The sequence below is a fragment of the Callorhinus ursinus genome, unplaced genomic scaffold (assembly GCF_003265705.2).
Source record: "Callorhinus ursinus isolate GAN/ISIS: 27379988/994484 unplaced genomic scaffold, GSC_fseal_2.0 scaffold24, whole genome shotgun sequence".
Lineage (NCBI taxonomy): Eukaryota > Metazoa > Chordata > Mammalia > Carnivora > Otariidae > Callorhinus > Callorhinus ursinus.
Window position 1 is genome coordinate 17,346,519 of NW_027397086.1, and position 27,432 is coordinate 17,373,950.

The 27,432-nt window shown below is 47.1% G+C and overlaps 1 protein-coding gene across 2 annotated transcripts in view; it reads right to left on the reverse strand.

Moving 5' to 3' along the window:
* SNX30 (sorting nexin family member 30) overlaps positions 1-27,432 on the reverse strand; it is a 107,391-nt gene that overhangs the window by 8,658 nt on the left and 71,301 nt on the right. For both annotated transcript variants that reach the window (XR_003211505.2, XM_025888314.2), the window contains exons 5-8: positions 24,851-25,046; positions 22,788-22,987; positions 11,941-12,027; positions 679-831 (exon numbers count right to left, since the gene is read on the reverse strand). Coding sequence is in view for 1 of the 2 variants with exons in the window: in XM_025888314.2 (XP_025744099.1) it covers positions 679-831; positions 11,941-12,027; positions 22,788-22,987; positions 24,851-25,046 (636 nt within the window). In the remaining variant the exon portion in view is untranslated. The remainder of the gene's footprint in view (positions 1-678; positions 832-11,940; positions 12,028-22,787; positions 22,988-24,850; positions 25,047-27,432) is intronic.

Here is a 27,432-nt window from a genome sequence, read left to right on the forward strand (position 1 = left end):
GTGTGTGTGTGTGTGTGTGTGTGTGTGTGTGTGTGTGTGTGTGTGTGTGTGTGTGAGAGACAGAGAGACAGAGAGACAGAGAGAGAAAGAGAAGGGTGCAAACCCCACAGATCAAGGGGATTCATGGGGGGAAAACACCTGTTTTTAATAGTTTTCCTCTGTAATCCTACATACCTTTTGGGAGGCTACTTACAAACAGTGTTTTGAAGTCTTAAAAACAACCGAACAGTATTTTGATAAGGATTTGGTGGGATCTACGGCACTATGAGAGTGAGGAACCCCCATAGATAGAACCACACAGCAGCCTGGGGTAACCTCAAAGCCTCCTTTAACTGGAACACGCCCACACGGCAGGCCCTTGGACTCTGGGAAGCAGCTGTCTGCCAGGCCCAAAGGGCACGGGCGAGAAAAGCGCCACTTCCACGAGCGCGTGTACCGGGGAGAGCCCCGTGGGCACCGGGAGTGGGAGGGGCTCTGCTTCCAAAGTCTGCACCCCCACCTCGCACAGCGGGGCGAGGACCACGCGGGGGCCGCCAGACCAGACACACAAAATAAGGGAAGCAGGTGGGGCTGGCGGGCCATCTGCTTCTGCGTTTCTGGCTGGCCCTCGCAAAAGGCTCTGGCCATTCTCGTGCTTCCTCCGCGAGAGGGCCGGGGTCTTGCCGGCGCGCCCCTTACCTTCTCATAATACTGGATGTTCTTGTCGGCCATTCCCATGAGCAGCTGCCGGAAGTCCTGCCTCTTGTTGTTCTGCCATCGCTCCATGTCGGCTTTCAGATCGGCGTTGAAACACTCCATCCGATCCTGACACCTCTCAACGTCTGCAGGCACCTGGAACGGGGGGTGCAGAAGCGGGGACTCTGGATGCAGAACTGGTGACCCCATGCCTCGAGTTCCCTTGCGAAAGGCCAAAGCCCTACATGAAAGGCCCTGAACACAGCCCCTCCTCTGGGGGCATTTACGTGAAGGCAGGGCCTTGGGTTTTCAGGTCTAAGAAGGAATTCTGAAAAGTGCTCTCCCTACCCAAATCTTCAAACCCATCCAAGCACACAGAGACTCACAGGGGAAACACCCCCCTGTTTACAAACAGGAAGAAGAAACACTGCAATTCAGAGTCAGAGATCTGTGGTCTCTCCTTTTTATCCATCTGTATGTAAAAACGTGTGTAGATTTTGCAAACATACAGCAGCATTTGGCATTGTCCCTGCTAGTCTCCTCGGTCCTATATGTGAAACCAGAAAAGTTTTCCCACGTCAGAGGAACTATTCCATTACCTGTGGCATTTGATAACGCCTACCCTCGTTAACCACACAATTAACTGCAATAATAAGACTATCAGCCCACCTCTCCCTCTGAACCCTACATTACACATCAACTAGAGACCTGTCTATGCTCCCCCAGATAGCAGATAATCAAAAATGATGAGTTTAGGTTAGGGAACTCTGAGGCAATGGGAGGAAAATCATTTATGTGTGTCAAAAGAATCTGAAATATGAAGAAGAAAAATATAGCAGACTACTTCAAGTTTTTCTTTTTTTTTTTTAAGATTTTATTTATTTATTTGACACAGAGAACAGAAGCAGGGGGAGTGGTAGGCAGAGGGGGAAGCAGACTCCCCGCTGAGCAAAGAGCCTGACATGGGGATCGATCCCAGGACCCTGGGATCATGACCTGAGCCAAAGGCAGATGCTTAACAGACTGAGCCACCCAGGTGCCCCTCAAGTTTTTCTTAAAGAAGTTTAGAAGGCTTTCTCAAAATGGAACTCTGTCATAGCCGGAGGGCCTTGTGGCTACCCGGGTCCTCGAAGCACAAAGCTGGCTCCTCTCCTCACTCAAGAGCTCCATGGGGCCCTAAGGCTGGCCAGGGGGCAAACATGCCTAAAACTGGGTCACATGCTCACCTGCCAGATGCTTCCTAACAACAAGTGAGGCCTTGTGCATTCTGAGTACCGGGGTCTATGGTCCCAAATGGCTCCAAGCTGTGGGTCGCCATCAGGCGTCAATCTCTACCCACCAGGGAAGTTTTCTCCCCGGGCCTTATGGGCAAGGAGAGGACCCAGAAAAATCAATAAAGGGAAGGCCAAGGCTGAGGGAGCTGGACACGTTCAGGGCTTCCTGAAGTGCCGAGGGCCCCCCAGACCCTGTGCAGACGGCTGCAGGACGTGGGAGCAAGGGAAGTGAGCAGCCTGGGGCTGGGGCGTCACACAGGCCTGTCATGGGATCCGAAGTTGGGTGAGGCAGGAGGAGCTCGACAGAAAGCCAGAGGGAGGCATCCTGGGCAATTTAAAAGAAAAGGAACTCTCCTTCAAAGAGGGAGGAAAGCCTCTTCCAAAGCACTTAGCCTCTGGAAGAGGAAAGAAAGAGGACCTGACGTTTCCTTCTGATGCCATGACCGAAGTCACTCTTGCCTTTTCCTGCTGCCTCTCCCATCGCTGTTGTCCAACTCGGGGGCAACTGAGGAACAGATGCACCCCCACCCGCCCCTGCCTTTGCCCCTCCAGAGCCTTCCCCACAAACACACAGGGAACCAGCCTCCGTGGAGGCCCAGTGAGCCAGGGTCTCTGGGCCTCACTCCCCTGCAGACACAGTCCAGCTCCCTTATTCCTCTCCCGGCCACTGCTCATTTTAGCATGGGCTGAAAGTTCCCTGGAGCAGCTTCCTGTTTTCTTAACAAAACTGCTGTGGGCAGCAGGAAAAGCAAAGCCCTGAAAAGAGAACCGCGTTGAGGCTCAGTGAGAAGAGAGGGGCCAGGGCCTCTGATCCAAAGGATCAATGCCCAGGTCTGTTCTGAAGGTGGGAACTCTGGTGGAGCCATGAAAATTAAGAGCCAAAACCACGGCTCTGGATTTTATGATGACCTGAGCTTCCATTTGGGAAATATCAGTAACTCACCATTTTCCCACCGCACTCTGTGCTTGGCACAGACGGAGACCAAAGGGCTTCGGTGTCATTACGCAGGTCTTACCTCAGGTTGCCTACAGTCTAGCTGGGAAGGCCATGAAGACGCCTGCACACTCTGGGGGGGGGGGGGGGCGGTGCTTTCCCTTCACTCTGAGCCCCGTGGTAAGCACAAGGAGGGGGAGCTGGAGAGCGAGTCCAGCCTGGATGAGGGATCAGGCCTCCTTGGAGAAATACTACTGAGGCGGGGGCGCCTGAGTGGCTCGGTCGGTTGGGTGTCCGACTCTTGGTTTCAGCTCAGGTTGTGATCTCAGGATCGTGAGATCGAGCCCCACGTCGGGCTCCGTGCTTAGCACAGAGTCGTGCTCTCTCTCTAAAATAAATAAATAAATCTTAAAAAAAAAAAAAAAATGAGGCAACAGTAGAAGGAGGGTGCTCCAGAGTGACAGCACATGCAAGTGAGAGACGGGACACTGTGTCTGGACCCACCTTAGGAATCGCTCACAGGCCACAGTGCCCAAAAAGGCTGGCAAGATGGTCGGGGCGGGGGGTGGCAGCGAGGAGGAGATGAGAAGCCTGGGTCCCTGAGTCCAGATTTTCTCAGTTGCACTTAACACGTGCCCCCTTTTTTGTAAAATAGAAAAGCCTTGTGCTTCCTCTAACTATACAGAAAGTTCTAGAGCCAGATTTCCAGAGTTGAAATACCACATCTACCACTTCCTAGATGGGTGACCTGGGGCCTCTCCAGGCCTCAGCTTCTGTTTCTGGATAACACCAACCACCTCATAAGGTTGTCATGAGGTTAAACAAGATACTCTGCATAAGATCCTTGGTGCCTGGCATAGTTTAAATGCTCCACAAATATTTCATCATTCTGATCAGTATCAATAAACTGCTGTTCCTAAAAGATAATCTGCCGTGTGCACAGCCCCCCCCCACCACAGTCAAGAATGAATGTTATAAACTAGATTCCGTGTCATATAAAAAGGTTTCTTTTTTGTTTTCCAAATATAAAATATTATTAAATATGTTCTTTCAAGCTCTACACCACCCTTCACCCACGCTACCTCACCCTGAGATTTCACCAGAGATCAGAGATGAGTCAACACCCAAATGCATTGGCACGAGATTACCCGGGGCACCCTGGAACTGAGGCGGTGGTTCTGACAGCGCAAGGGAGAGGACAGATCAGGCCAGGCTGGTGGAGACAGAAGTGACAACCGACTGCACGTGAGAAGTAAGACACAGGAAGTCCGAGAGGAGCCCGAAGTCTGCAGTCTGGCTGGCGAGGGCAGCAGTAGCGCATCGCAGGGCTCGGGATAAAGGGCAGGTGCACAAGCCAGAGAAAGGAGGCAGCTACGGCCACAGGAAGGGGGAGACCCCCCCCCCGACAGGAGGGGCTGAAACAACTCAACAACAACAACCACCTGATTTTAAATATAAGCAAAGGATCTGAATAGACATTTATGCAGAGAAGATCTACCAATGGCCAGTAGGCACAGGAAAAGGTGCTGCACGTCACCAATCATTAGGGAAATGCAACTCAAAACCACAGTGAGAACCACCTCACAGCCATTAAGACGGCTACTAACAACAACAACAACAAAGTAACAAGTGTTGCCCAGGATGTAGAAAACTGGAACCCCCTGCACATGTGTAAAACAGTAGGGCACTTCCCCCCAAAATTAAAAATAGAATACGACCCAGCAATTCCACTCTGGGGGTATGCCCAAGAGACTGCAAGCAGGGTCTCACAGAGATATCTGCACACATGCTCCCTGCAGCATTATTCACAAATGACAAAGGTAGAAGCGACTCAAGTGTCTGTCCAGATGGATGGATAAACAAAAAGGGGTATATACATACAGTGGAGTATTATTCGGCCTCCAAGAGGAAGAAAATTCTGACACGTGCCACAACATGGATGAACCTTGAGGACATCATGCTAAGTGAAATAAGGCAGTTTACCAAAAGACAAATATATGATTCTACTTACAAGAGGTAGTAAAGTAATCAAACTCACAGAGACAGAAAGCACAATGGTGATTGCCAGGGGCCGGGGAGGGGGGCGGGAGGGGAAATGGGGACGTGTTTACTGACAGAGTTTCAGTTCCTCAAGATGAGAAGAGTTTTGGAGATCCACTGCACAACACTGTGGATTTACTTAATACTCCTGAACTGGACACTTAGAAACAGTGAAGATGGGGCGCCTGGCTGGCTCAGTCGTTGGGCGTCTGCCTTCGGCTCAGGTCATGATCCCAGGGTCCTGGGTTTGAGCCCCGCATCGGGCTCCCCGCTCTGCGGGAAGCCTGCTTCTCCCTCCCCCAATCCCCCTGCTTGTGTTCCCTCTCTCGCTGTGTCTCTCTCCGTCAAATAAATAAAATCTTAAAACAAAACAAAACCAGTGAGGATGGTAATTCTGGTGATGTGTGTTCTGCCACGATCCAAAAATTTTTTTAATATATGGGGAAATCAAAGAGATGGTTGGGGGTGGTGGTTGAAGGGTAGAATTCATGGAGAAGCCTAAATGTGTAGGGTTAGTAAAGGGATCAGCAAAGGTGACTCAGAAAGATAAGCACAGAAGCAGGAAGTGAGTCAGGGTGAGCGGAGCCACAGACACAGAAGGATGGAGGGGTTAGGAGGCAGAGAAGGGTAAGGGCTAAAAAGAAGAGACTAAGAGGAGGTGGGAATTGGGATGAGCTGTCCGAAGAGACCAGCTGAAGGTGCCCAACTTAATGAAGAGGAAGGCAGCTGGCATTCTTCTCCTCTTGTCTCTTTCTGGATGGTGTTCTTGTGACAATCGGTTCATTGACCAGGAACATCCAGCATTGCTTAGCTCAATGTTTTAATTTTTTGACTGAGGTGTCATTAGAGTTGTGGTATCTTGTGTCTGAAGGATGTTGAGATAGAATTATTCAATGCTACTGATAGGCTATCACTTATCACAAGACACCAACAAGGAAAGAAGTTACCAGGTGGGCCCTCAAAAGACAACACTTCTAAATAGAGACAAGGCTATATTTTTCACAGTGGCTCCCTTCTCTCTCATGAGAATTTCCATTCCAGAATATGGGTTGTTGGAGCAATGGAAGAAGGGTAATGTGGGATGAGCTTAAGCATTTTTGTATGTTGAGGAGCAGGGTGGGAAGCAAATTCACTCAACGCTCATTTAAAAAATGAGCTCTCCCATGGGGAGCCTGGGTGGCTCAGTCGTTAAGCGTCTGCCTTAGGCTCAGGTCATGATCCCGGGGTCCTGGGATCGAGCCCCGCATCGGGCTCCCTGCTCAGCGAGAAGCCTGCTTCTCCCTCTCCCACTCCCCTGCTTGTGTTCTCTCTCTCGCTGTGTCTCTCTCTGTCAAATAAATAAATAAAATCTTTAAAAAAAAAATGAGCTCTCCCATGTACCAGGCATTTCTAGGCCTTACAATATAAATCTCTACCTAAGTTTCCTTCTTGGAGTTAGGTTAGAGATATCACATTATCTGCTCCCTTGAGGACAGTAGGTTAGTAAAAGTCCCTAAAGATTATATAAGGAGGACATGATCCCAAGACGTGGGGGAGAGAGAGGGCTCATGGCTGCTACAGGACAGGTCCCAGGACCAATGACAAAACCAATTCAAGATGGCAGTCTTCTCAGCCACATGCTGCTGAGTGGAAGGTGGGGTAGAGCTTCCTCACTGGTGCTGTGTGAATGAAGCAGTATCGATCCCCCAGGCTGGTCACCTCGTTTCAAGCAACCTGACCTGCTATCCCAGTGCACTATACAAATATTTTCATTTTCTACATGAGTCAGAGATGAAAAAAAGTTGAGAAAACACTGAGAGAGGGAAAGGATCGGTAAGAGGCTACTGAACTGGGCAAACAGGAAGTTACTGGTACCCTGAAAGGATGCTTTTACACACACACACACACACACACACACACACACACACACACACACACACTTCAGAGAACGGCCGGCAAGGAGGAAGAAGTGAGTGCATGAGATGGGCAGTGAGCAGGCGCACTGAAAACAGAGAAGCCAGGAGCGCACCTGCGTGATGACTGGAAGGAGCTCACCTGCGTGATGACTGGAAGGAGCTCATAGACATGGAGACGAAGACCCAAGAGAAGGTCTACGTTCTCTCCCCCAACCCTACTAGTGTTCATCTACACATGCTTACAAAAGCCAGAACCTCTACCTCAATGGAGCAAAGCTCGCTGGGAGCCCCGGAGTGGGGATGAAGGGTTCTAACGTTGGAGCCAGACACACCCGAGGGCCAAATCCAATTCCACCACTTGTTAGCTTTGGCACATATACTATGTAATTCCCCTGAGCCTGGGTTCCTCATCTGTACAATGGGAATAACCACATTATAGAAGGTGTTGTAGGAGCTGCATAAGGGAGGTGACAGAGTCTTGGCTGATGTGACCTCTGGCTTTCTATTCCAGGCTGGGATCCCGGCCACCGTGGAGCGAATAGGGAGACATCAGGCACATCTCTCCTCACTCATCCGAAGTGTCTGAAAATGACAGATGACTTTGCAAAACGCTCAGGTCTGTAGAAGCTCCACATGAAGAAGTCCCCTTGCCCCCATCTTGCTTTAGAACTAGAGTTCTTGCTCCCTGCCAGATTCCCTAGCCCAGAATGGTCACCATGCTGGGGGTTTTAAGAGCTCTGAAAGGTCCACGGTCTTCAAGAGGTGTGCCCAAGTGATCCCAAGTCCCACCTCCCTTCCCTACTTCTGCTCACCCCGAGAAGCAACAGCTCAGCACACCCTGTTCTCTGCTCCCACACACCTCCATTCCCTGTTTCCAGCAGCTTCTTCACCTAGCGCTGGACCTACTACAAGGCCACCTGTGGGTCAGGGCCTAAAATAGCATCCTTCCCTCTCCCCCCTTTCTTAGTCTTTTGAAGATAACTGTAAGATCTTTATAAAGTATTCTCCCTTGGCATCCCTCCTTTGTTCTTTCTGGAATCACATGAATAGATTAGCATTGAAAAGAGTCCATCACAGAATGGAGTAAGACGTGCAACTTCCCTCCATGGTTTACTTTTATTGTTCTTGTTAGTGTGAGCTTCCCGTCCAGTTTTAAATGCAATTCCTCGGCCCCTCTTTGCGTCTAGTAACAGCTCTGATACCCTGCTGGCTTCTAAGGAGGGTCACGTTTGAAGATTTACACAAGTCTGGGGTCCTGACAAGTGCATCAGAAGGCAGCCCACTAAGTGCCTGTAATTTCTCTGACCTCAAAGTTCAAACGAGGCAAGCCAAGTCTACGCAAGCTGAAGGTCTACTCGCCTAAGATGAAACCACCTCAGGCTCTGCTGACTTTTCTCAACCCCAAAACAAAGCAAAACTTTAAATTCTGTGATACTCTAGGCCTCATCCCTGTGCACGGCCAAGCTGCGGTCAGCAGCGGGGGCCCCAGGACACCTCTCCTTCCTCCTCACGCAGCCTCTCCGGTGTGAAATTCGCAGGGAGGGCTGTGGAGACCCACGACGCCATTTCTTTCTTCTGGGTTTTGGAGAAGTGATCAGATTCTGGTACCACTCCACGGCTTCAAAGAAATCAACTTTCCCTCTCTCTTTAGAGCAACTTTTCAAGACTTCAGTCTCAAAACAAGGTAAGCCCCCAGGCTTGCTAAGTCCCTCAGATGTTGTTAACGTGCCCAGAGCGCTGTAAAAACTTCCCGTCTTCGGGTAACAATCCTCTCCTTCCGGGATCCCTGTGACCAACTTGTGAGCAATCCCGCTCCTGCTCTCCTCACGGACAGCGGAGCCCACTGGGTCCTCGGGGTAAGAATCTGCCTGGACCCACTTGCTGACAACCTGGCTCTTCTCTCGCCCACAGCAGCTCTGGGAAGCAGAGCCCCAAATCACACAAAACGAAGCACAGCAAAACATTCAGCTACTCGGGACGTCCGAGAGACGTCTCTCTACCCGCTCATGGGTTGTTAGGGAGGACAGGCGTTCGGGAGGGCTGGGAAGGCCGGGGCATCTTTAGGACACAAGGTAACCATGCCCAAACAGTGCAGCCAAAAAAATAAATAAATAAATAAAATAAGCAGAATTAAAAAAAAAAAAAAAGCCACAAGGGCAACAAGCCAGGAAAACAAAGTTCGCAGTCAGCATTCCTTCTAGAGACAAGTGGAGCTAGTATGGGAAGCAGAGGCTCCTCCATGGGGCCCCTGTCCCGACATCAGACACTGCTGACCTTCACAGCAGTCCCATGGATGCAACCCACAAGGGCTAATGTGCAAGCCAATCCAAGCTGGAGGACAGAGCTGGGATTTGAACCCAGGGCCGTCTGAGTCTAAATCCTGTGCTCTTTCAACCAAACCCTTACCCACTTGGGGAGGCCACCAATGGAGCCCTCCGCTGCCTACCAAAGTAGCCGCTGCCCCAGATTCAAAACCCGTAGCTCCAGTGAGACCACACTCACTGGGGCACCACCATCATGACAGCCCCCGTTTTGTTAATTAGCACAATTGCTAAATAAGGGGACATTAACATGGGCGTGGCTCAGCATCCCACCAGAAAGAAGAAAGAGGGAAGACCAAGACTGCCTACCCACCGTGTGCTAAGAGAATGCAGGCATGGTTAGACCTACTGGTTAGTCCCGCTGGCTGGAAAGAAGCCCTTCCCCCCTCTTCTAAGAACGCCTGAGGTCAAGAGAAGGAGTCGTATGGGTGATGCTCCAGGAAGGTGAAAACAGCAGCAGCAAGATTTCCACACCCACTAGGAGGAGAAGAGGCGTCACCCAGGCCTGCAGGAGGTGTACAGCCATGAGGCAGGAGCCCCAGCAGCTTGGCGGCGTGGAACGTGGGAGCTCAGCCCCATCTGCTCCGAGGCGGTGCGACCTTCGCACAACCGGCAAGCCAAGGCACAGTCAGCTTTCCATTTGGTCTATTAGTCATAACCTTCAGGTCCTGTCTTCACAAAGGAACTGTTCTGTACAGAGCAGAACATATATTAAATGACAAACCAGCCTCTGAGACCAAGCTTGTATTCAGTGCTGAGCAGGGATGAATGCTGACAGAACATCTTTTAAATACAGGATCTCCATCTCCCAAACTAGGCCAGCAGCAGAACTTGCTGTCCCTCCCTCCCTCGCTCCCTCTGTCCCTCCCTCGCCAGGAAAAGTAGCTTCTATATTTATGTTGGAAAGCGAAATTGTTAGAATGAAATTTCAAGGGGCGCCTCGGTGGCTCAGTCGGTTAAGCGTCCGACTCTTGATCTCAGGGTCGTGAGTTCAAGCCCAGTGTGGAGCCTATTTAAAAAAAAAAAAAAAAGACGGAAAGAAACTTCGAGATATATAAACACAGTATTTGATGTCATTCCTTTAAATGGCACCGTGTTCCAGAATATCACAGGAACGGCTCGGAACTAGTCAAGGGAACAGGCAGCTGGAAGACAGAGCGTGGCTGTGCACACAGCTGCATCCCCATCACGGTCCCGCTTGTGACACACAGGACAGAAGCAGGCTGACAGCCTGTGGCAAGAGGAACGCACGAGAGGTGCCAAGTCCCAGCGGCACACACCGGGCCAATGACAGGAATCCCTATCCCTATCGACTGACTTTCCAGCAGCTGTATGCGGCCTCCCCTCTCTCATGTAGGTCACTATGGGTGACACCTGAACCAACGCAACACCGTGCAGCACGCTGGGTAAAGACCTCGGGTGACCGCAAAGCCAGGCAATTTACCGAGCTGCTTCGTGGCTCATTCCTCGCCCATGAAATGGGGAAAGAACAATGCCTTCCCTCTGGGCCCCAGGTGACTGACGCGGTGACCACATGAAGCAATTCATGTATATATACATATATATATATATATACACACACACACACATATATGTGTGTATATATATGTTTATGTATGTATAAAGTACTATACGGAGTCAAGGTGTGCTGTTTCTGAGGCGTGGGTTTCAATTTTCCAAAGTGGGCTCCTTTCCAGGTGCGTCTTGGCACGGCTGCAGGGGCAGCTAGAACCAAGGCAGCGGGAGACAAACCACTCTGATGTCCAACCATTTCCCTGGACGGAGCGGCCCTGCGATTTATCTTTTTAATAACGTTCCCTGCCCCCACCCCTTTTCTGAAAACAAATACACCTTCCATTTGCAAACAAAAAGGAGAGGAGCACAGTCACTTAGGGGTAACTTAGCTGTGAGGTCGTGGGCCTCGGTTTGCTCAGCTCTCAGTGGGAGTAACAGTGGGACCCAAACCACATGACTGTTGCGTGGAATCAGTGAGATACTGTAAAGAGCTTAGCACATTTGTAAGCACTTGCATGCTGGCTTTTATTAATCTTATTTTGATCTTGTTTTATCCTGGGGAGAAAGAGGCAACAAACGACAGAGGGCAATACAACGGATGCATATTTACCTTAGGATCCTCTGTCTGGACCCAGAGCCCTTAAATAACTCAGTCAGTGCTTCTTAAACTTTGTGGCAGAGGACCACTATCGGTTGGCCTCCCCCCAAAGTACGACAAAGTTGTACACCTACTATGCGTAACAAGTATGCAGTTTGCTCTCCATGACCTAGTTTGACAAAACTCCTGCTACAGGTTCAACAAATACCAAATTGCTATGAAGCTGCTGACTCTCAGCTTCTACACCTTTCTTTGTCACGGATCGGTAACAGTTAGTGGATGAGTTAGCAAACCACACTTTTGAGAACACTGATTTAGACTGTTCTTACCACCCCCTTTCTCCTCAGTCCCATTTTACAGAGAGAGGAACTGCCCCTGAATGGCCAAGCTGAAAGTAAAAAAACAAAACAAAACAAAAACAAACCAAAAAAACCTCCAAAAAACAAAAACAAAAACAAAAAAACCCTGAGCAAACGGCAGAAAACTCAACCCCAAGTACACGTTAGAAAGTTCCAGAAATAAGACATCAAAGAGAACAAACACAGGACAGTAACAGCATGAACACAGCCCAGCTGGGGCTGACCACCCTCGTCATACGGATCTAGGGACAAGACTTCACTTGGCACCAGCGGGGCAGTTGTGGCTCCAGCCCTGAGAAGCCCAGCCCTCCCGGGGCGGCCTCCCTGACCTTGGGGCGGTCTTCCTTCCTCAGAGCCACAGCTTCCAGTTTGGCTTCGTACTCTGCTTGTACTTGGTCCCTCTTCTTCAGTACGCTCTGCGGGAGGAGAAAGAGGAAGCACGTTACACAGAGTTCACAAAGGAGACTTCTGGCCCCAGGCAGTTGCCTCTTGCCACCACCTGCTCCCAGGACACGTGACATGGACTCTGGAGGAAGCAGGGGTGGAGTAGGGGTGGCACCATTAACTCAGCCTGATACTGAAGGTGACGGAAGCTCTGGGGAAGGACAAGTAGGGGGAACAGTGCCCATCCTTAGCCACACTGATGAGAAGACTCGGCTGTGCTGAAATGCGAGGCTTGGCAGGTGACAAGGCAGGATGTTCTCTTGAACCGTTCATGGAAAAGTCTAAGTCAGGAGAATTCTTGACCCTGGTTCACCGAGTTGATGATCCCTGGTGGACTGATTTGCTCACTGATCCATTAGCTGCTCATCTGTCCCCCCACTCTGGATCAGGCATCCAAAGAGCAAAGAGATACCACCCCTACCTGAGGGGTTCCAGCCAGGGAAGAGGTGTAGACATAGCACAAAGGTGCATCTATGCACAAGTCCAGAATCCCTAGAAGCACACAGTGAGCCTGCCAGGGTGAGTGGTAAATGAGCTCAAACAGAGCCAACCTCGGCAGGGCTAGGTGAGGCAAGCCAGGTGCCCAGGACACAACATTTAAGGAGGCAATCACTCCCAGGCCCCTGTAAGTGCAAGGTCGGCACTGGAGCGTGAGCATCTCCCTAAATCTGTGCCCTGGGTGCTTCCCCTGCCCCACCTGGTGCTGGCCCTGCCACCGAGACCCCACTAGGTAGGACAGAAAAATGCAATCCACAGTCTAGGAAAGCATCTGTCTCATCCAAGGCTTCCTTTTTTCTTCTTTTAGTATAAGCAGCATGAACGGCAAATCAAGAGTGATAATTTTCTTTCCAACTCAGGAGTCACAAAGTGCTGTGAAAGTTGCTAAGCTCATGCTTTTCCCATAGGCACCTTCCCGCAGAGTATGGAGTCAGGCAGGAAGGAGCCCTTCCTTGGCTAAGCAGTGGGCACCCTGTGTACCTGATAACGTGCCAAAAAGTGAGGAGTGGCTGAACAGCTGAGTGCGCTCTGGCGGAAACCCTCCTTTTTTTTTTTTTTTTTTAAAGATTTTATTTATTTATTTGACACAGAGAGACACAGCGAGAGAGGGAACACAAGCAGGGGCAGTGGGAGAGGGAGAAGCAGGCTTCCTGCCGAGCAGGGAGCCCGATGCGGGGCTCGATCCCAGGAATCCCGGGATCATGACCTGAGCCTAAGGCAGACGCTTAACCACTGAGCCACCAAGGCGCACCGCGTGGCAGAAACCTTCTAATGGAATGTGTCAATGCAGGGAACCTCAAGTCTTCCTCTGAAGTATTTCCTTTGAAAAGTGTTTTACCCTGTGAAGAACACAAGGGGAAAAAATGTGCAATAGAGTAGCTTTTGTTTGCCACTTGTCTTTCTCCTGGATGCGCTGAAGTTCCCTCCCCACGCTCACCAAGCTTTGAGTAGGAATGCCTGCAGCGCTATTCAACAGAACTCTCTGCTGGATGGGAACTTTCCATCATCTGCACTTTAATGCAGGAGCCATTGGCCCCACCTGCTGACTGAACTCTTGAAATTGGCGGGTGTGACTGAGGAACTGGATTTAAAATTTTTGTTTTAATTAATTTGAATTTAAACTTAAACAGCTACCAAAGGTTAGTGGCTGCCATACTGGACAGTGCATAGATATATAAAGTAAATACAAAAAAAGTCAGGGGTCCTTTCTGGATTTCATAGAACCCAGAAAATATTCTAAATCTACTAGTCTGGTACTCTCAGGAGTAAAAATCATAATCTCTACCCAAACACACAATGCTATCCATGGAGACACAGATGTGGTTTTCCGAGCCACGGAACAGCAGGGAGGGGCTGACTGGAATCCTCATCACTGCCCTGTGGACTCTCATCATGGGACACCTCATATCTTACTGGAAAAAGCACAGTAGCCAAACTAGGAATGGGTTGGGCTGTCCCAGGGACACTCTCTTTCTGTCAGTGTGGCAAGAACCTCGCAACCAAAGCTAGAAATGCTCTCAAAGCAATGCCCTGGAACCCAGTCAGTACAGTGTGGGGCTGCCTGTCCCGCGTTCTGCTCCAGGACTCTCTGCTGAGGGTGCCAAGGCCCCCAGGCGGGGAGGGATGGTGAGAGCTCCACACAGCTAGAACAGATAAGGTGCATCTCCTCTCCCTATCCTAAAGCAGGTGAGGGGGCCCCAAGATTCAGCTATACTCCCTCCCCTAGTTAGCCGGGGCCCTCCCTGGCTCAGGGGAGAGGTCGGCCTCTGACTCCTCAGCCACTGCTACGCCCACGTCACCTGAAGTGGCAAGAATGCTGCCTTCTCATGCACTCCGCTGGAGGATTTGCACTACCATCCCCCACCTCGCTGGAGGGCAGAAAAGACTCACAAGGAGCCTGAAGAAGTGAAAGGATATTATCCCCATTTTATAGACAAGAACACTAAGGTACAGCAGAAGGACCTGCTTGTGGCCACTCTGCTGGCGGCATAGCGGTGACTCAGGCATTTGCTGCCACATTCCAGGACAGCGTGCAGTTTCCCAATCTGACTGTGAGCCCAACCACGCTGCAGGCTGGGAAACAGGTTTTTGAATCAAAATAAACTAAGACTACCATCCTTGTTAAAAGCATCTTTGCACACAGCTGGTGATGATCTGCAAGGACCAGCCTTGTACACCAAACAACACAGGCTATGTCGATAAAACTGGTCAAACCAGGGCGCCTGGGTGGCTCAGTTGGTTAAGCGACTGCCTTCGGCTCAGGTCATGATCCTGGAGTCCCGGGATCGAGTCCCACATCGGGCTTCCTGCTCAGCGGGGAGTCTGCTTCTCCCTCTAACCCTCTTCCCTCTCGTGCTTTCTCTCATTCTCTCTCTCTCTCAAAATAAAAAAATAAAATCTTAAAAAAAAAAAACTGATCAAACCAGCCTATGGTTGATGGGGCCTCAGCCTGAGACTGCAAAGGAACCCGATCAGCAGCTACAGAGAGGTCCCACCATCCCTGAGTGACAAGCAAAAGCCAGTCATCATCTGAGCTGCTCTCAGAACTCTGTAGGGGTCTCTGATGCCAGTGGAGAACGTAAATCAAAAGGCGAAGTGCATGGGGATACTTTCCTGGCTACTTCGTGCCCCTCTGCTGCTTCCCTATCGAGCCATCCTCAACCCTGTTTCTGCCCTGCCTTTATGTGTCTCCATTCATGACCCAGGTGCTGGGGATCCAGCAGAGAACAAAATGCACAAAACGCTTGCCTTCGTGGAGCTTACATTCTAGAGAAGTGGAAGATATCGCACAGTAAAATATATTAATGTATGGGGAATATATTATAACATATTATAATATATATATAAAACCGAGCTGCTTATATATATACATATATATTATATATATTATATAGTATATATATTTTAACATATATATTATATATATATAAGACTTCCGTGTCTTCCCTTCCTGGCAGTCTGTTATTTAGATGTTGGATACTGAGGTCTGGTCCTCTCATTTTCACACTTTTGTTCTCTCAAATTCTCCATCTATCTTTTTGTTTCACCTTGCATGTAATTTCCTTAACTTTTTCTTCTAACTTTTCTAATTTTTTTTTCATTTCTCTCATGGTTTTAATTGCTATGATCTCTTCGTTCTCTAGATTACAAAAAGTCTTGTTTTATGGTTGTGACATCGCTTTCTAAAGACATTAATGATTTTTTTCTCCTGGAAATTTTTTCTCCCTTAATGACGTTTTTCATTGAATATACTTTTTTCTTTGTTTTTACTTGATATTCATATTAGAATCTTCTCTTAAATATTCAGTGACCTTGTCTGCCCACTCATCCAAGAGGGAAACACTGACTGAAAGCTCTTTGCACATCGAGGGCTTGTTGACAATTCTCTACAGGGACCCTGCTGGGTCATTTCATTGTGGATCCTTCCCCATTATCAGTACCCTCAAATCTCTTCTCTTGGCCTGTTTAGATTTTTATAGAAAAGGCTCTTCTAATTCTTGCAGGAAAGATGTAAGAAAGTCAAGCAGAGGAAGAGGACTAAGAGTCTCAGCATTTGGTAATCTTCTACTTAGCCTCCTGATTTTAGGATTTTAGCTCTCAACCTCAACTGTGCCCGGGGTCCCTGTTTTACCTCCTCCAGAGAATGTGCCTCCAGTTCTGCCAGAGGACAGAAGGGACAGTGGCCCCTGTGTGAGGAGGGAGGTCAGAACTGGAAGCTCTAACTTCTTAAAACAGATTCCTGACTAATTCTTCTCTTCAGCTCTCCCATCCCAGAGGCACTTGGTGCTGCCAATTCTCCACCTTTCTGAAGGATTCCACTGTGTAAACCAGGAGGTCTCTAAGTCCCCCCCCACACACACACAGTCAGCTTCAAAAGCAGTTTTTTGAGTCCCCTAAGTCCCTTATCACCTCTCAGCTTGCTTTCCAGTCCCCCTGTCTACTACTGTTTCCTCTTTGCTCTTTATCTTTGCAGGCTTTGACTTCAAACAAACAAACAAACAAACCATTCTAGCGTCATCTTGGTGCGGTTTCGTGAAAAAGGAGTTTATATATTTAGTCTGCCATCACTGAGAATCTCAGATTGCTAATTTTTATATATCTGTCTTTTTAAAACATTTGAGATCATGTACATTTCTACATCCTGCTTCTTCATTTTTCCAATTATGCCCTCAATCTATAATTACTTTTGTTTAGGAAAGAGGACCTTTTTTTTCCCCCTCCTGATTCAGTCTTCAAGAAATTATTTGTTTTGGGGGCGCCTGGGTGGCTTCATCAGTTAAGCATCTGCCTTCGGCTCAGGTCATGATCTCAGGGGTCCTGGGATCCGGCCCCCGCATGGGGCTCCCTGCTCTGTGGGGAGTCTGCTTCTCCCTCTCCCTCTGCCCCTCTACCTCCCGCCCCCCCACTCGTGCTCTCTCTCTCTCTCAAATAAATAAATCTTTAAAAAGAAAGAAAGAAAGAAAGAAAGAAAATGTGTTTTTGCTTTCAAAGGCACTAGAAGTGGCCAACTTGAAACCTGGCCACTTAACTCATTAGCTCCACCTTGTGGCTCATAGAGGAAAAGGTGGGCAGGCTGGAAAAAAACCACAAATAACTGATACTTGGAAAAAGCTATCCCGGAGCATTGTTCAAATTATCTCCAACTCAAAGACAAGCTATGTCTTTAAAACCAAACTTCTGCATCCACATCTCACACCTCTAACCACCACAATCACCAATGACCTCCATATTATTAAATACAACGGTCACTGTGGATCATGCTCCTTTTAAAAACATTTTTTTAACGATTTTATTTATTTATTCATGTGAGAGAGAGGCAGAGGGAGAAGCAGGCTCAAGAAGCAGGGAGCCCGATGCAGGACTCAATCCCAGGACCCCAGGATCATGACCTGAGCCGAAGGCAGACGCTTAACCATCTGAGCCACCCAGGCGCCCTAAAAACATTTCTCTTGGCTTCTACTTTTTTTCTCCTACTACACTACCAATCCTTCTGAGTCTCCTTTTCTACTTGTTCCTCCTCCTAGTTAGGTACTAGGCCACTAAATATTGTCATGCCTCAGAGCCAGGCCTAGACTAGTTACCTGGGTCTCATCTCACTAGATGGTCTACTCCCCTCCCAAGAAGTTAAACACCATCCATACACAAACAACTCCCACATTTCTATTCCCACTCTGAACTAAACTCATAACCAATTGCCATGACATCTCTATTTTAATGACTAATAGGTGTTTTTGAACTCTGTATGGCCAAAACAATTTGATTCCCAACTGCCCAATCTTTCTGCTCCGAACTTCCCCATCCTGACGAACAGCAACCACTGTCCACCCAGTCGCTGAAGCCAAAACCCAGGAATCATCACCAATCCCTCCTTTTCTGATTCCGTATTAATATAGCGGCAAGTCTGGTCGGCCCTTCATCCAAAATCTACTCTAATCCACCACTGTTGCCCAAGCTCTACCGCCATAGTTATCCGCCACATGGCTCCCTCTGACGGTCTCCTAAAGGTCTCTCTGCCTCCACTCTCAGTCCCTACAATCCATTCTCCATACTGTTGTAGCACTAGCCGTCTTCCTAAACTGTATCCTGGCATTCCCCTGCATAAGCCCAAATGCCTTCCCTTTTGTTCCTAAGACTAAAACCCACACTCGTACCAACCATGGCCTTTAAGATGCTACTACTATGCATGTCCTGGCCCCTACCTATCTCTCTGACCTCACTTCTTCCTGCTTGCTCCCTTGCTCGTTGGACTCCACTCACACCGGCCTTTCTGATCTGCAAAGACACCAAGCTCATTTCTGCTTTAGAGCCTTTGCACCGGTGGTTCCTTCTGCCTAAAATGCTCAATCCTCTGATCCTTGCACAGATAACTCCTATATGTTATTCAAGTCTCCAACCGAAGCTACTTCCTCTGTGTGGCTTTTCCTTACCACCCTCTTCTGACTCAACCCACCCTAGTCATTCAGCAAGACCTCTGAGATAAGCATGCTCCTTGCTTTGTAGGTAAACCCATCTCTTAAAAATATCAAGATACGGGACATGCAGTAGTTATATATCTGTTAATGTTTCAAATTGACCACAATGTCAAATTCAATTAAACATTGCTAACCACCTTCTATGAATAAGGCAGTATGGGAAATAACCCATACTCTACTCTAACTTTCTTAAAGCTTCTCCTACTCGTGTCCTGGTCATAAGGATGCCAGTACTCGAAAGGCACTGCCTGAAATCTGTAAGGATTCTAAGATGTTCTCTCCCAGCCCATCACTACCTTAATTATATTTTCCCCATACATAGTCTATAGGACGTGAAATCCCATATAAGGGCTCACGTGCACGTGTCTTCAGGGTGTTTAACTTGAGTCCTGGGCCTGAGGGTAACTTTGGTACCTCTCCCTCTCACACGCTGTTCACCATCTCTCCTCAACATCCTTGAAATACATGACCCCAACCATCTTTCTAGTACAAGCTGTCCTCATTGTTCACCGAACATTGTTCACGTGTCCCACATGGCCTGATAACAACCTTACTTTTTCTGTGCTTTCTTTCTACCTCCAAAGGGAACAGAGCGTACCCAGGCACATGTGCATTTAAAGAGAGACAGTCTGAGACTCAGCCTTGAAAAACAGGAACTGATTCTGGTTTGCTTTTTGGCCAAGAGTGAAGACACAGGTACAAGGTGACTGCATTACAACTATGGCCATGGGACAGAGAAAAGATTTACCAACGGGGCTCTATTTCTTCATCTATACAATGAGCAAGACAGACAAGATGATCTAGATGGAGGAGATGAAGTCACTCGAGAGACCTGTTCAAACTTAAGAGAGGAACCCCAACCTTAGCCCCATTAGGAGAGGGCTTCGATGATCTCCACCATTTTCTCCATGCAGGGCTCAGCTGACCCACAACTACTTCAAATTCCTAAGGCACAGGCCTCTCATTCCAAACGATGAGGATGAATACTCACTTTGGTCCACTCAAGGCCATAACCGAGTAGACTGATAAAACGTCACCACACTAAAACCTCCCCACCAAAACATAACTGGAAGGACTTGCTCAGTTCAGAAGGCCATACAGTAGTCGATACTGAACATGTCACAGCCAGGCCTTCAGCAAGCTCTCTACTGTATGTTTCGTTTTCATACTAAACAGCAAAGTCGATCCCACCTACCCCCCAAATCAGAAAGTTATTTTGGAAATGGAAGTATACGACTCTTTCAGAGGAATAGAATTCAGCTAAGAATTCTTAGAGAGCAGCAATATTACAAGGCAAAGGCAGGGGAGCCACTTAAGACACCTATCCCCCTCTCCCAGTGTCTTCAGACCTGGCCACACAGACCTCAACCATCATTAGGAATATGAAATAGTTGAACATCAGTTTAGCCTTGCATGGAGAAAATACTGGAGATCATGGACCCATGCAGTCCTGGCTTTGTCATCAAGTCACTCCCGTCCTACCCAGACCCCTCTGCAGAGACATTTTCCCTTTGGGAAGAATGGAAGTGGGCAGACCTCGTTTCTTTCTAACCAGGCTTAGCCCAGCTCACCGATGCGTCAGAGTCAACACTTCCTCCTTTCTATGCCTTTCCCAGAAAATACTGTATACACTCCCATTCTCCCAGCCTGATTAACCTGATTAATGTTTATTCAGGCTTAGTGAACAAGAACCTCAATACATATGCCTCACACAGAGGGTGAAGGAAGAAAGCAAACAAAAAAGTGTTTCTTTGGTGTAGAACTTCAATTACTCACATAAGCTTATGCCTCACTGTACAATAGTATCTTAATAAAGATGCCAGATACACCTTAGCTAAATGACAATTTCAAATCCTGCTTCAAGTACAAATATATTCTAAGTACTAACATACCTGCCATGTGCAAGAACAAAGTAATCTGTATTGTAATATCCCAGGACTGTGAATGTATCAAATTTTCAGTCTGGCAAGGTTAAGGGAGAATTTTTGACGAAGGCTGTGTCTCTATAACAGACAAATTCAAAGACACCCCAGGGACTGTAAAATTTTATTTTTGTTCACAAGAATAGATACTATTAACTTTATAAGTAAAGCAAAATATTCTGGCTTGTTTAAAGCAAGTTAAGATGCCTTTTTTTGAGATGTAACTGACATATACCATTATATTAATTTCAGGTATACAAAATAATGATTTGTATATATTGTGAAATGATCACCACAGACTAGTTAACATCCGTTACCACACATGGTTATACATTTTTCTTTGATAAGAACTTTAAGAACTACTCTCCTAGCAACTTTCGAACATATAATACATTATTAACTATAGTCACCAATGCTGTGCATGACATCCCATGACTTACTTATTACTTATAACTGGAAGTTCATACCTTTTGACTCCCCTCACCCATTCCACCCACCCCCCAGCCCCAGAATGCCTTTCTACACTTGTTTCAGCCACAGAATTAAATATGCCATTTATAGGTTTCATTAAAAAATAAAACAAAACAAATAAACCCAATGTAATAGAGGAAAATGAGTAGGAAATTTTTGGAAATCAGGAGCGGTGGTTTTCAGCCTCAGTTCCAATAATTAACCAGTAAAACTGCCTCAGACTAATGATGTCACATGGTGAGTTTTAGCCTTATCATCACCATGCCTACCATCACTTCACCTTACAGATAAGGAAATTCATACCATTTCCTAGCCCATTGTGAGATCCAGACCCAATCCTGTCTTTGAAAGTGTTTTATTATCAGTTTTATAGAGTACACATGAGACAGTGATTCATTCTAGCAGGAACATTTTCCATTGTCCACAATTTAACATGTATCAAGAGCCTTAAAAGGTTCATACCCGGTGAAACAAAATGGAACACGGGTAATGGGTATATGGAGGTTTGTCATATTATTCTCTTTGCTTCTATTGTATGTTTGAAATTTTCCATAAGGGTTTTTTTTTTAAAGTTTTTATAACTAGCTGATTCATTACTTTTTACTCCCCTTTCTTAAGGTGTAGAATGTTTTCATACTGCCATGATTTTTCTGGTTTTCCATTTTTACAACCCAAAGTTGTCTGATGGAGTTTCTCCCAAGAGATTCTTGTCGATCCTTACCCCAATCCTTCTTAAAGGGGCACTGGTGGTTCAGTGGTAGATTTCTTGCCTGCCAATCCTTCTTAAAGGGGTGCCCTAGATCTGCCCCCAAAATAGATCAATAAATCAGGTCTCCTTTGGGAAACAGGAAGAGGGGCTACTTGGGATGTTCAACACAGTGACATAACCTTTTCTGTTGGACAGGAAGCCTGACACTCTTCTCTAATGGGTGTCACACTGTAGGAGTCTCTGTAGCTGTCCTTTCAAAAGGGTCTAAGTGCAGGCTGGGGTAGTTTCTAGTGTGGGCATTAAAGCATCTGACCCCATCCTTATTCTGCATTTAGAATGTGAGGTTGGAAATCATATGTCCTCACAGCTCCTGTCTTTTCTCGTCCACTGCTGCTAGATCAAAGCCATTCTGATTCTTATTCCATTTGTACGTCTCCTCCCTCTCCCTCTTTCTTTAAAAGCTTTTAAAAATAGTATAACTTTCATTCTAAAATTTTACAGTGATATGCTGTGGGTTGGCTCTCTCTTCATTCCTTTTGCTGGTCAATCACCATGTCCTTTTAATCTGAAAACTCACATCCTTTAGCTCTGGAAGATTTTCTTATATTATTTCTTTCATCAGTTCCTTCCATCAGTCTTTTCTGTTCTCTCAGGGACTCTTATCAGACAGATGCTGAACCTTTGCGAGTAAACCTCTATGTCTCGTATCATTCTTCCACATTTTCAGTACTTTTGCATTTTTGTTCTACTTTCCAACTACTCAGTTTCCTTATTGTACTTTCCAAGATTTCCTCAACCTCATCTTTCAACTTTGCTCTTCAATTTCATCTCAGCAAATCAGATTTTAACTCCCAAGAACTCTAATTATCCAAATGTTCTCTTTTCACAGCATCCTGGTCTTGTTTAGTAGATGTTACACCTCCATGAACTCCTAGAGAACGTTAAGAGTTTCTTCCACACTATTTTTCTTCATTTAATTCACATACTTGGTTCACTATGTGTTCTATTTATATGCCTATGAGATCAGTCCACATGTGTGATCCTGCCCACCCAGGAAGAAGGAAACCTATACCATGTGCAAATAGGCAATAATAAATTACTTTTTGAAAATGACTAAAACAAGGAACCTACTTAAGTGCACAAGAAGTGAGCCAGCTTACCTTCATAGAGTCAGAGTATAAAATATATTCCCTGAGAACAGGTAGAAAGTCTTCTGTCATGTCATCTGTCAGCTCTTCCAAGGCCGTTGAGCAGTTGCCAATGCAAGCTGACACACCCTCCAGGGGCTCAGTCAGCTCCCCCTCTAATGCACTCCACGTGGAGTACACAGGCCCATATTCTCGCAGCTCTACAAGGTACTCTAAAGGGAGAAGAGAAACTAAGACTTGGTGGGTAATTAAGACAATCACTGGTATTACTGACTCAGTAACAACTGTAGCCAAGAGCTCGCTATAGTAAGATGTTATTTCCTTGGCCATTCACTCACCAAAGCATGCTTTCTTTTAAACAAAACACAACATTGTTTACAGTTTTTAAAAATCTCTAGGGCGCCTGGGTGGTTCAGTCGTTGGGCGTCTGCCTTCAGCTCAGGTCATGATCCCAGGACACTGGGATCGAGCCCCACATCGGGCTCCCTGCTCAGCGGGAAGCCTGCTTCTCTCCCTCCCTCCCCCCTGCTTGTGTTCCCTCTCTCGCTGTGTCTCTGTCAAAAAATAAATAAATAAAATCTTTAAAAAAAATAAAAATAATAAAAATCTCTATAAACCTACATTATAGCTAACAACATAACATCACCTGACTTCACCCCATAGTAGGAATGCCATGCTTCTGGATAATGGGGACCATAATGCCTTCTGGCGGAAGTGGTAGGAGCTACATCCACCACAAATCTTCAAAAATAACCACTCACCTACTCATACAGTGAAGCAGTATTTTAACAGTAGTAGGGGCAGAGTTTCACATAGGTTTAGGGGGATCCTTTTAAGGGAAAGAAAAATAATAGGATTTTAGGAAATATTTTGTTACAGATGTGGTCTTACATATGCAGAATCACTCTCATTCAGAGGTCACCTCAAAACTGTGGTCCCATCGGAATTTATTCCACATGCTCCTTAGATGTGGACAGTACTGAAAGCTACCTCTAGCACCTGCAGGCCCCACATAACACCATCAGTGGGTAGAGGAGAATGAAAGTACAGGGGAAAGGGGCAAATGTTGATTTAGTTCCCCTCAAAAAAAAATCTAGCCCATCATTCATCACCAGGATTTTTTTTTAAAGATTTTACTTATTTATTTGACAGAGAGAGAGAGAGCGCGTGCATGCACAAGCAGGGGGAGCTGCAGGCAGAGGCAGAGGGAGAAGCAGGCTCCCCGTGGAGCAGGGAGCCTAATGCGGGGCTTGATCCCAGCATCCTGAGATCATGACCTGAGCCAAAGATAGATGCTTAACTGACTGAGCCACCCAGGTGTCCCATCACCAGGATGCCTGCCATTACAAAAAAAGGTTTTTGCCATTTTTTAGTAACCAATGGATGGCAACTACTGGAGAATCCTTTTTGGTGTGTTTCATGCCTTGTGCCAGCATGATCATTAACGTTGTTCCGGTTTCTCTGGCCTACACGTGTAAGAAGACAAAAGGCCCGAATATTCTGGGCTATAGAAAATCAGGTGGCCACAAGAGGGGTGGGGAGGGAGTGGTGGCAACAACCCGGAAGGTTCCAGAAAGGTCTCATAACTCCCCAGGTCAGGAAGAGTGTGTCTGAAATGAAGCAGGGGTGGGGCAGGTGAGTCAATTTTAAGTTGAAGGCTCATTAGGACCACAACTTTGGCATACACAGGTCTCTATGCTGTCCTTTTGAACCATCTTTCTGCCAGAAAGGTACCAAAGTTTGTTTTTTAAATTATAGTTCCTATGAATGAAAGGAAGTTGAGTCAATGTCTTCACTTTTTAAAGCTAAAGAGAGAGAGAAGTGGAAAGAAACTCCTCGGGGCTGAGAAGTGACTGTATGCTATGGGGAAAGCAAACACAAGGCTGAGAAGCAGGGCAAAGGAGGGAGCACAAAATTATACTCTGCTCACGACGACCCCCTCCCCTCCTTCTATTTATTTTTTAGTTTTGTAAGCGTGGCCTCGTTTCTCCAGTTTGATCCTGCTCAGCACCTGTGAATGTCATTTCTGCACACATGCTCCCTGGGCGTGATCAATATCTGCACAAAGGGCTCACCTATTTCTTCCTTAATGATCCTCTGGGCTATTCGGTCAATGGTTCCCAGTTTGAGCGCAAATGTATCTAAGTAGTCGCCTACAGCTGCAAACTCAAGAGGTCGACTCCTCAGCTTGTAGCCTCCAGTGACGTGCTTGACAGACTCGCCCACTCTGGTCAGCAGCGCCATCCCTTGCTTCTTGTAGGCATTCAGGTCCTAAGGATGACACATAAACAAACTCAAGGGGCTCCATCACTCCCACAGCCAGGTCTCGGTAAACCCAATCCCTTTAGGTGGTTTCTTCTTGGAAGTGGAAGACTCCGAGAAAAGGGAGCTGAGTTAGAGGACTGACCACATACACAACAGTCCTCTCTCCTCGCCATCAGAAACACCAAGCACGCACACCTGAGCCCTTTCACCAGAGCCAGATTCCTACCTTTCTGATCGGGCTCACTCACCTGAGTGTGCTCTCCTTTAAACTCAACACTATTTCTAACATGATGTTTTAAAGTCTGACCAAGAAAAAAAAAAAAGGTCCTTCTCCTATAAAATATCCTAAGTTATCTTTAGGAGGAAAATTCTAGAGCTGAAATTCATTCTGTTCATTTATTTATATCCCAAGCAAAGTGATATAAAGAAAGGAGGGAGAAGAGGACAGGAAGTAGGAAACGGTGACAGAAAAAGCAGTGCAAGAACACCCAAGCCAAGGAGAGATGCTGTAAACAACCAAACATTTTATCCTAAACGTCTTGGTCAGGGCATACACAGGAAATATGCTGAGCTACATGATCCACTGTATCTAAATTTAAAATGCGTATCAGTCTGCCAGGTCAAATGAACTTCCTCCTGTCATCCAACTCTGGGAGGAATCTACAGCACCTTCAGGTTGTTCGACGTCACCTCCTTTAATGGTGCCTTCAAAACCGGTTTTACAGAAGATCGGGTGTCTGCTCCTTATATCCACCCTCAACACAAACAGAATAGGAATTCCTGGTCCAAGGAGGGCATGTCCACAGAGATATAAGGGAACACAGCACAAGGCCATTGCCTTCTGGTCACCTTGTCTGGTTTGGGGATGGAGCAGAGAACAGGGAATCACGCTGAACGCAGACGTCCAGCGGCCCCCCTCCCATTTCACCACCACAGTCACAGGCTCCGGTCTCCACAAGTGTCTGCAGGGGAAACTACTCCTGATTTCACTTCCTTCTTCTTTAGGCAGCCAAGTCCTTCACTTGCGCTCTTGATTCCACTCTTTCCTAGCTACACCTCGCTGACCAGCAAGGCCCCCGCCCATCAACCATTCCCTCTCCTGTCTGTACCTTCAACTTCTCACCCTTCGGTGCGTAATAGACACCCAGGGCTCACCCATCTTCAAAACAGCGGCAATTTCCTCCTCCATTTCTCTTCTTCCTTCCAAAGTCAGGCTACCTGGGAGAATGTTCCAAAGATTCCATCTCCTCTTCTAGCCTCAGGTACCCTAGATAAGAAAACGTCCCCGTAGACACCTGGCTTTCACAAGACAGTAATGGAAGCCTTGCCATTCTTGGCTCTGCTTGCAGATTCAGTACTCTTTGGAGCAGGGGCTAGAGCCCAATGGGCTCGCTGGCCTGCAGAAGCTCTATTCCAAGTAGAGGCTCAGAAGAGAACCCCCAGTTAGCCAAGTCAATATACTGCATGAGGTTATTGGGTAGTGTCTGACTGCTGCACCCATTCTGCCAAAGATAAAAACACTGATCTGAACACGGGCAATACTGAGCATCCCCTCACCGCTCCCAGCATTACTGGCTTCTTCTCAAAGACACTCCTGGTTTGTGGTTAAGATCAGGTTATCACGAAGAAGAGGAATGCTTCTGCCTTCACTGTGTCAGACCGTGTCAAGGCCTCACCTAAGAACAAGACCAAGTTATTGAAGGCGTGTCAGAAGACGGGGAACACGGGGAGGGGGAGATGGGGAGCTCCTGTGAGATCACACAGCACACAGTATAGTACCGTGTTTCAGTTTCACGAGACGAGAAAGTTCTGAGGATTAGTTGTGAATGGATTTAATGCTACTGAAATGTACATCTTAAAATGGTTAGGATGGTAAATTGTGTATTTTGCCATAATCTAAAGAAAAAAAAAAGAACAAGATGGGGTTATTTAGTACATTCAGTTCGGCAAGTAAAACTGAACTAGGCTAGGATTTGTTCTGTGTTAGAGTCAACACCCCAGCACTCACTCAGGGGAAGTTGGATGTGGTTAAGACAGTGAAGGACCTTTTTTGTTTGTTTGTTTAATCATTCGTCTGGCCCACAGATAAATGCCCCACACACACACACACATCTTTCCTCTTTAATCTCCACATAGATTCCTAATGACCAAGGGTCCACGTGCTCTCCCATGTCTCTCTGCTCAGTAAGGACCACGACTGGGGCCTGCCAGGTCAACAAGCCGAACCGTGCGTGAGGCAGTGAGTTGCAATGTTGGAGAATCAGATGGAATTTTACTCTGTATAAGAACCGTATCTGAGGATCTGTTACCAGGAAATACTTATTTTGAAACAGAACACGAGTTTGATGTGGGGGGAAATGGGCCTTTAGGAAAAAAGAGATAAATGGGAAGG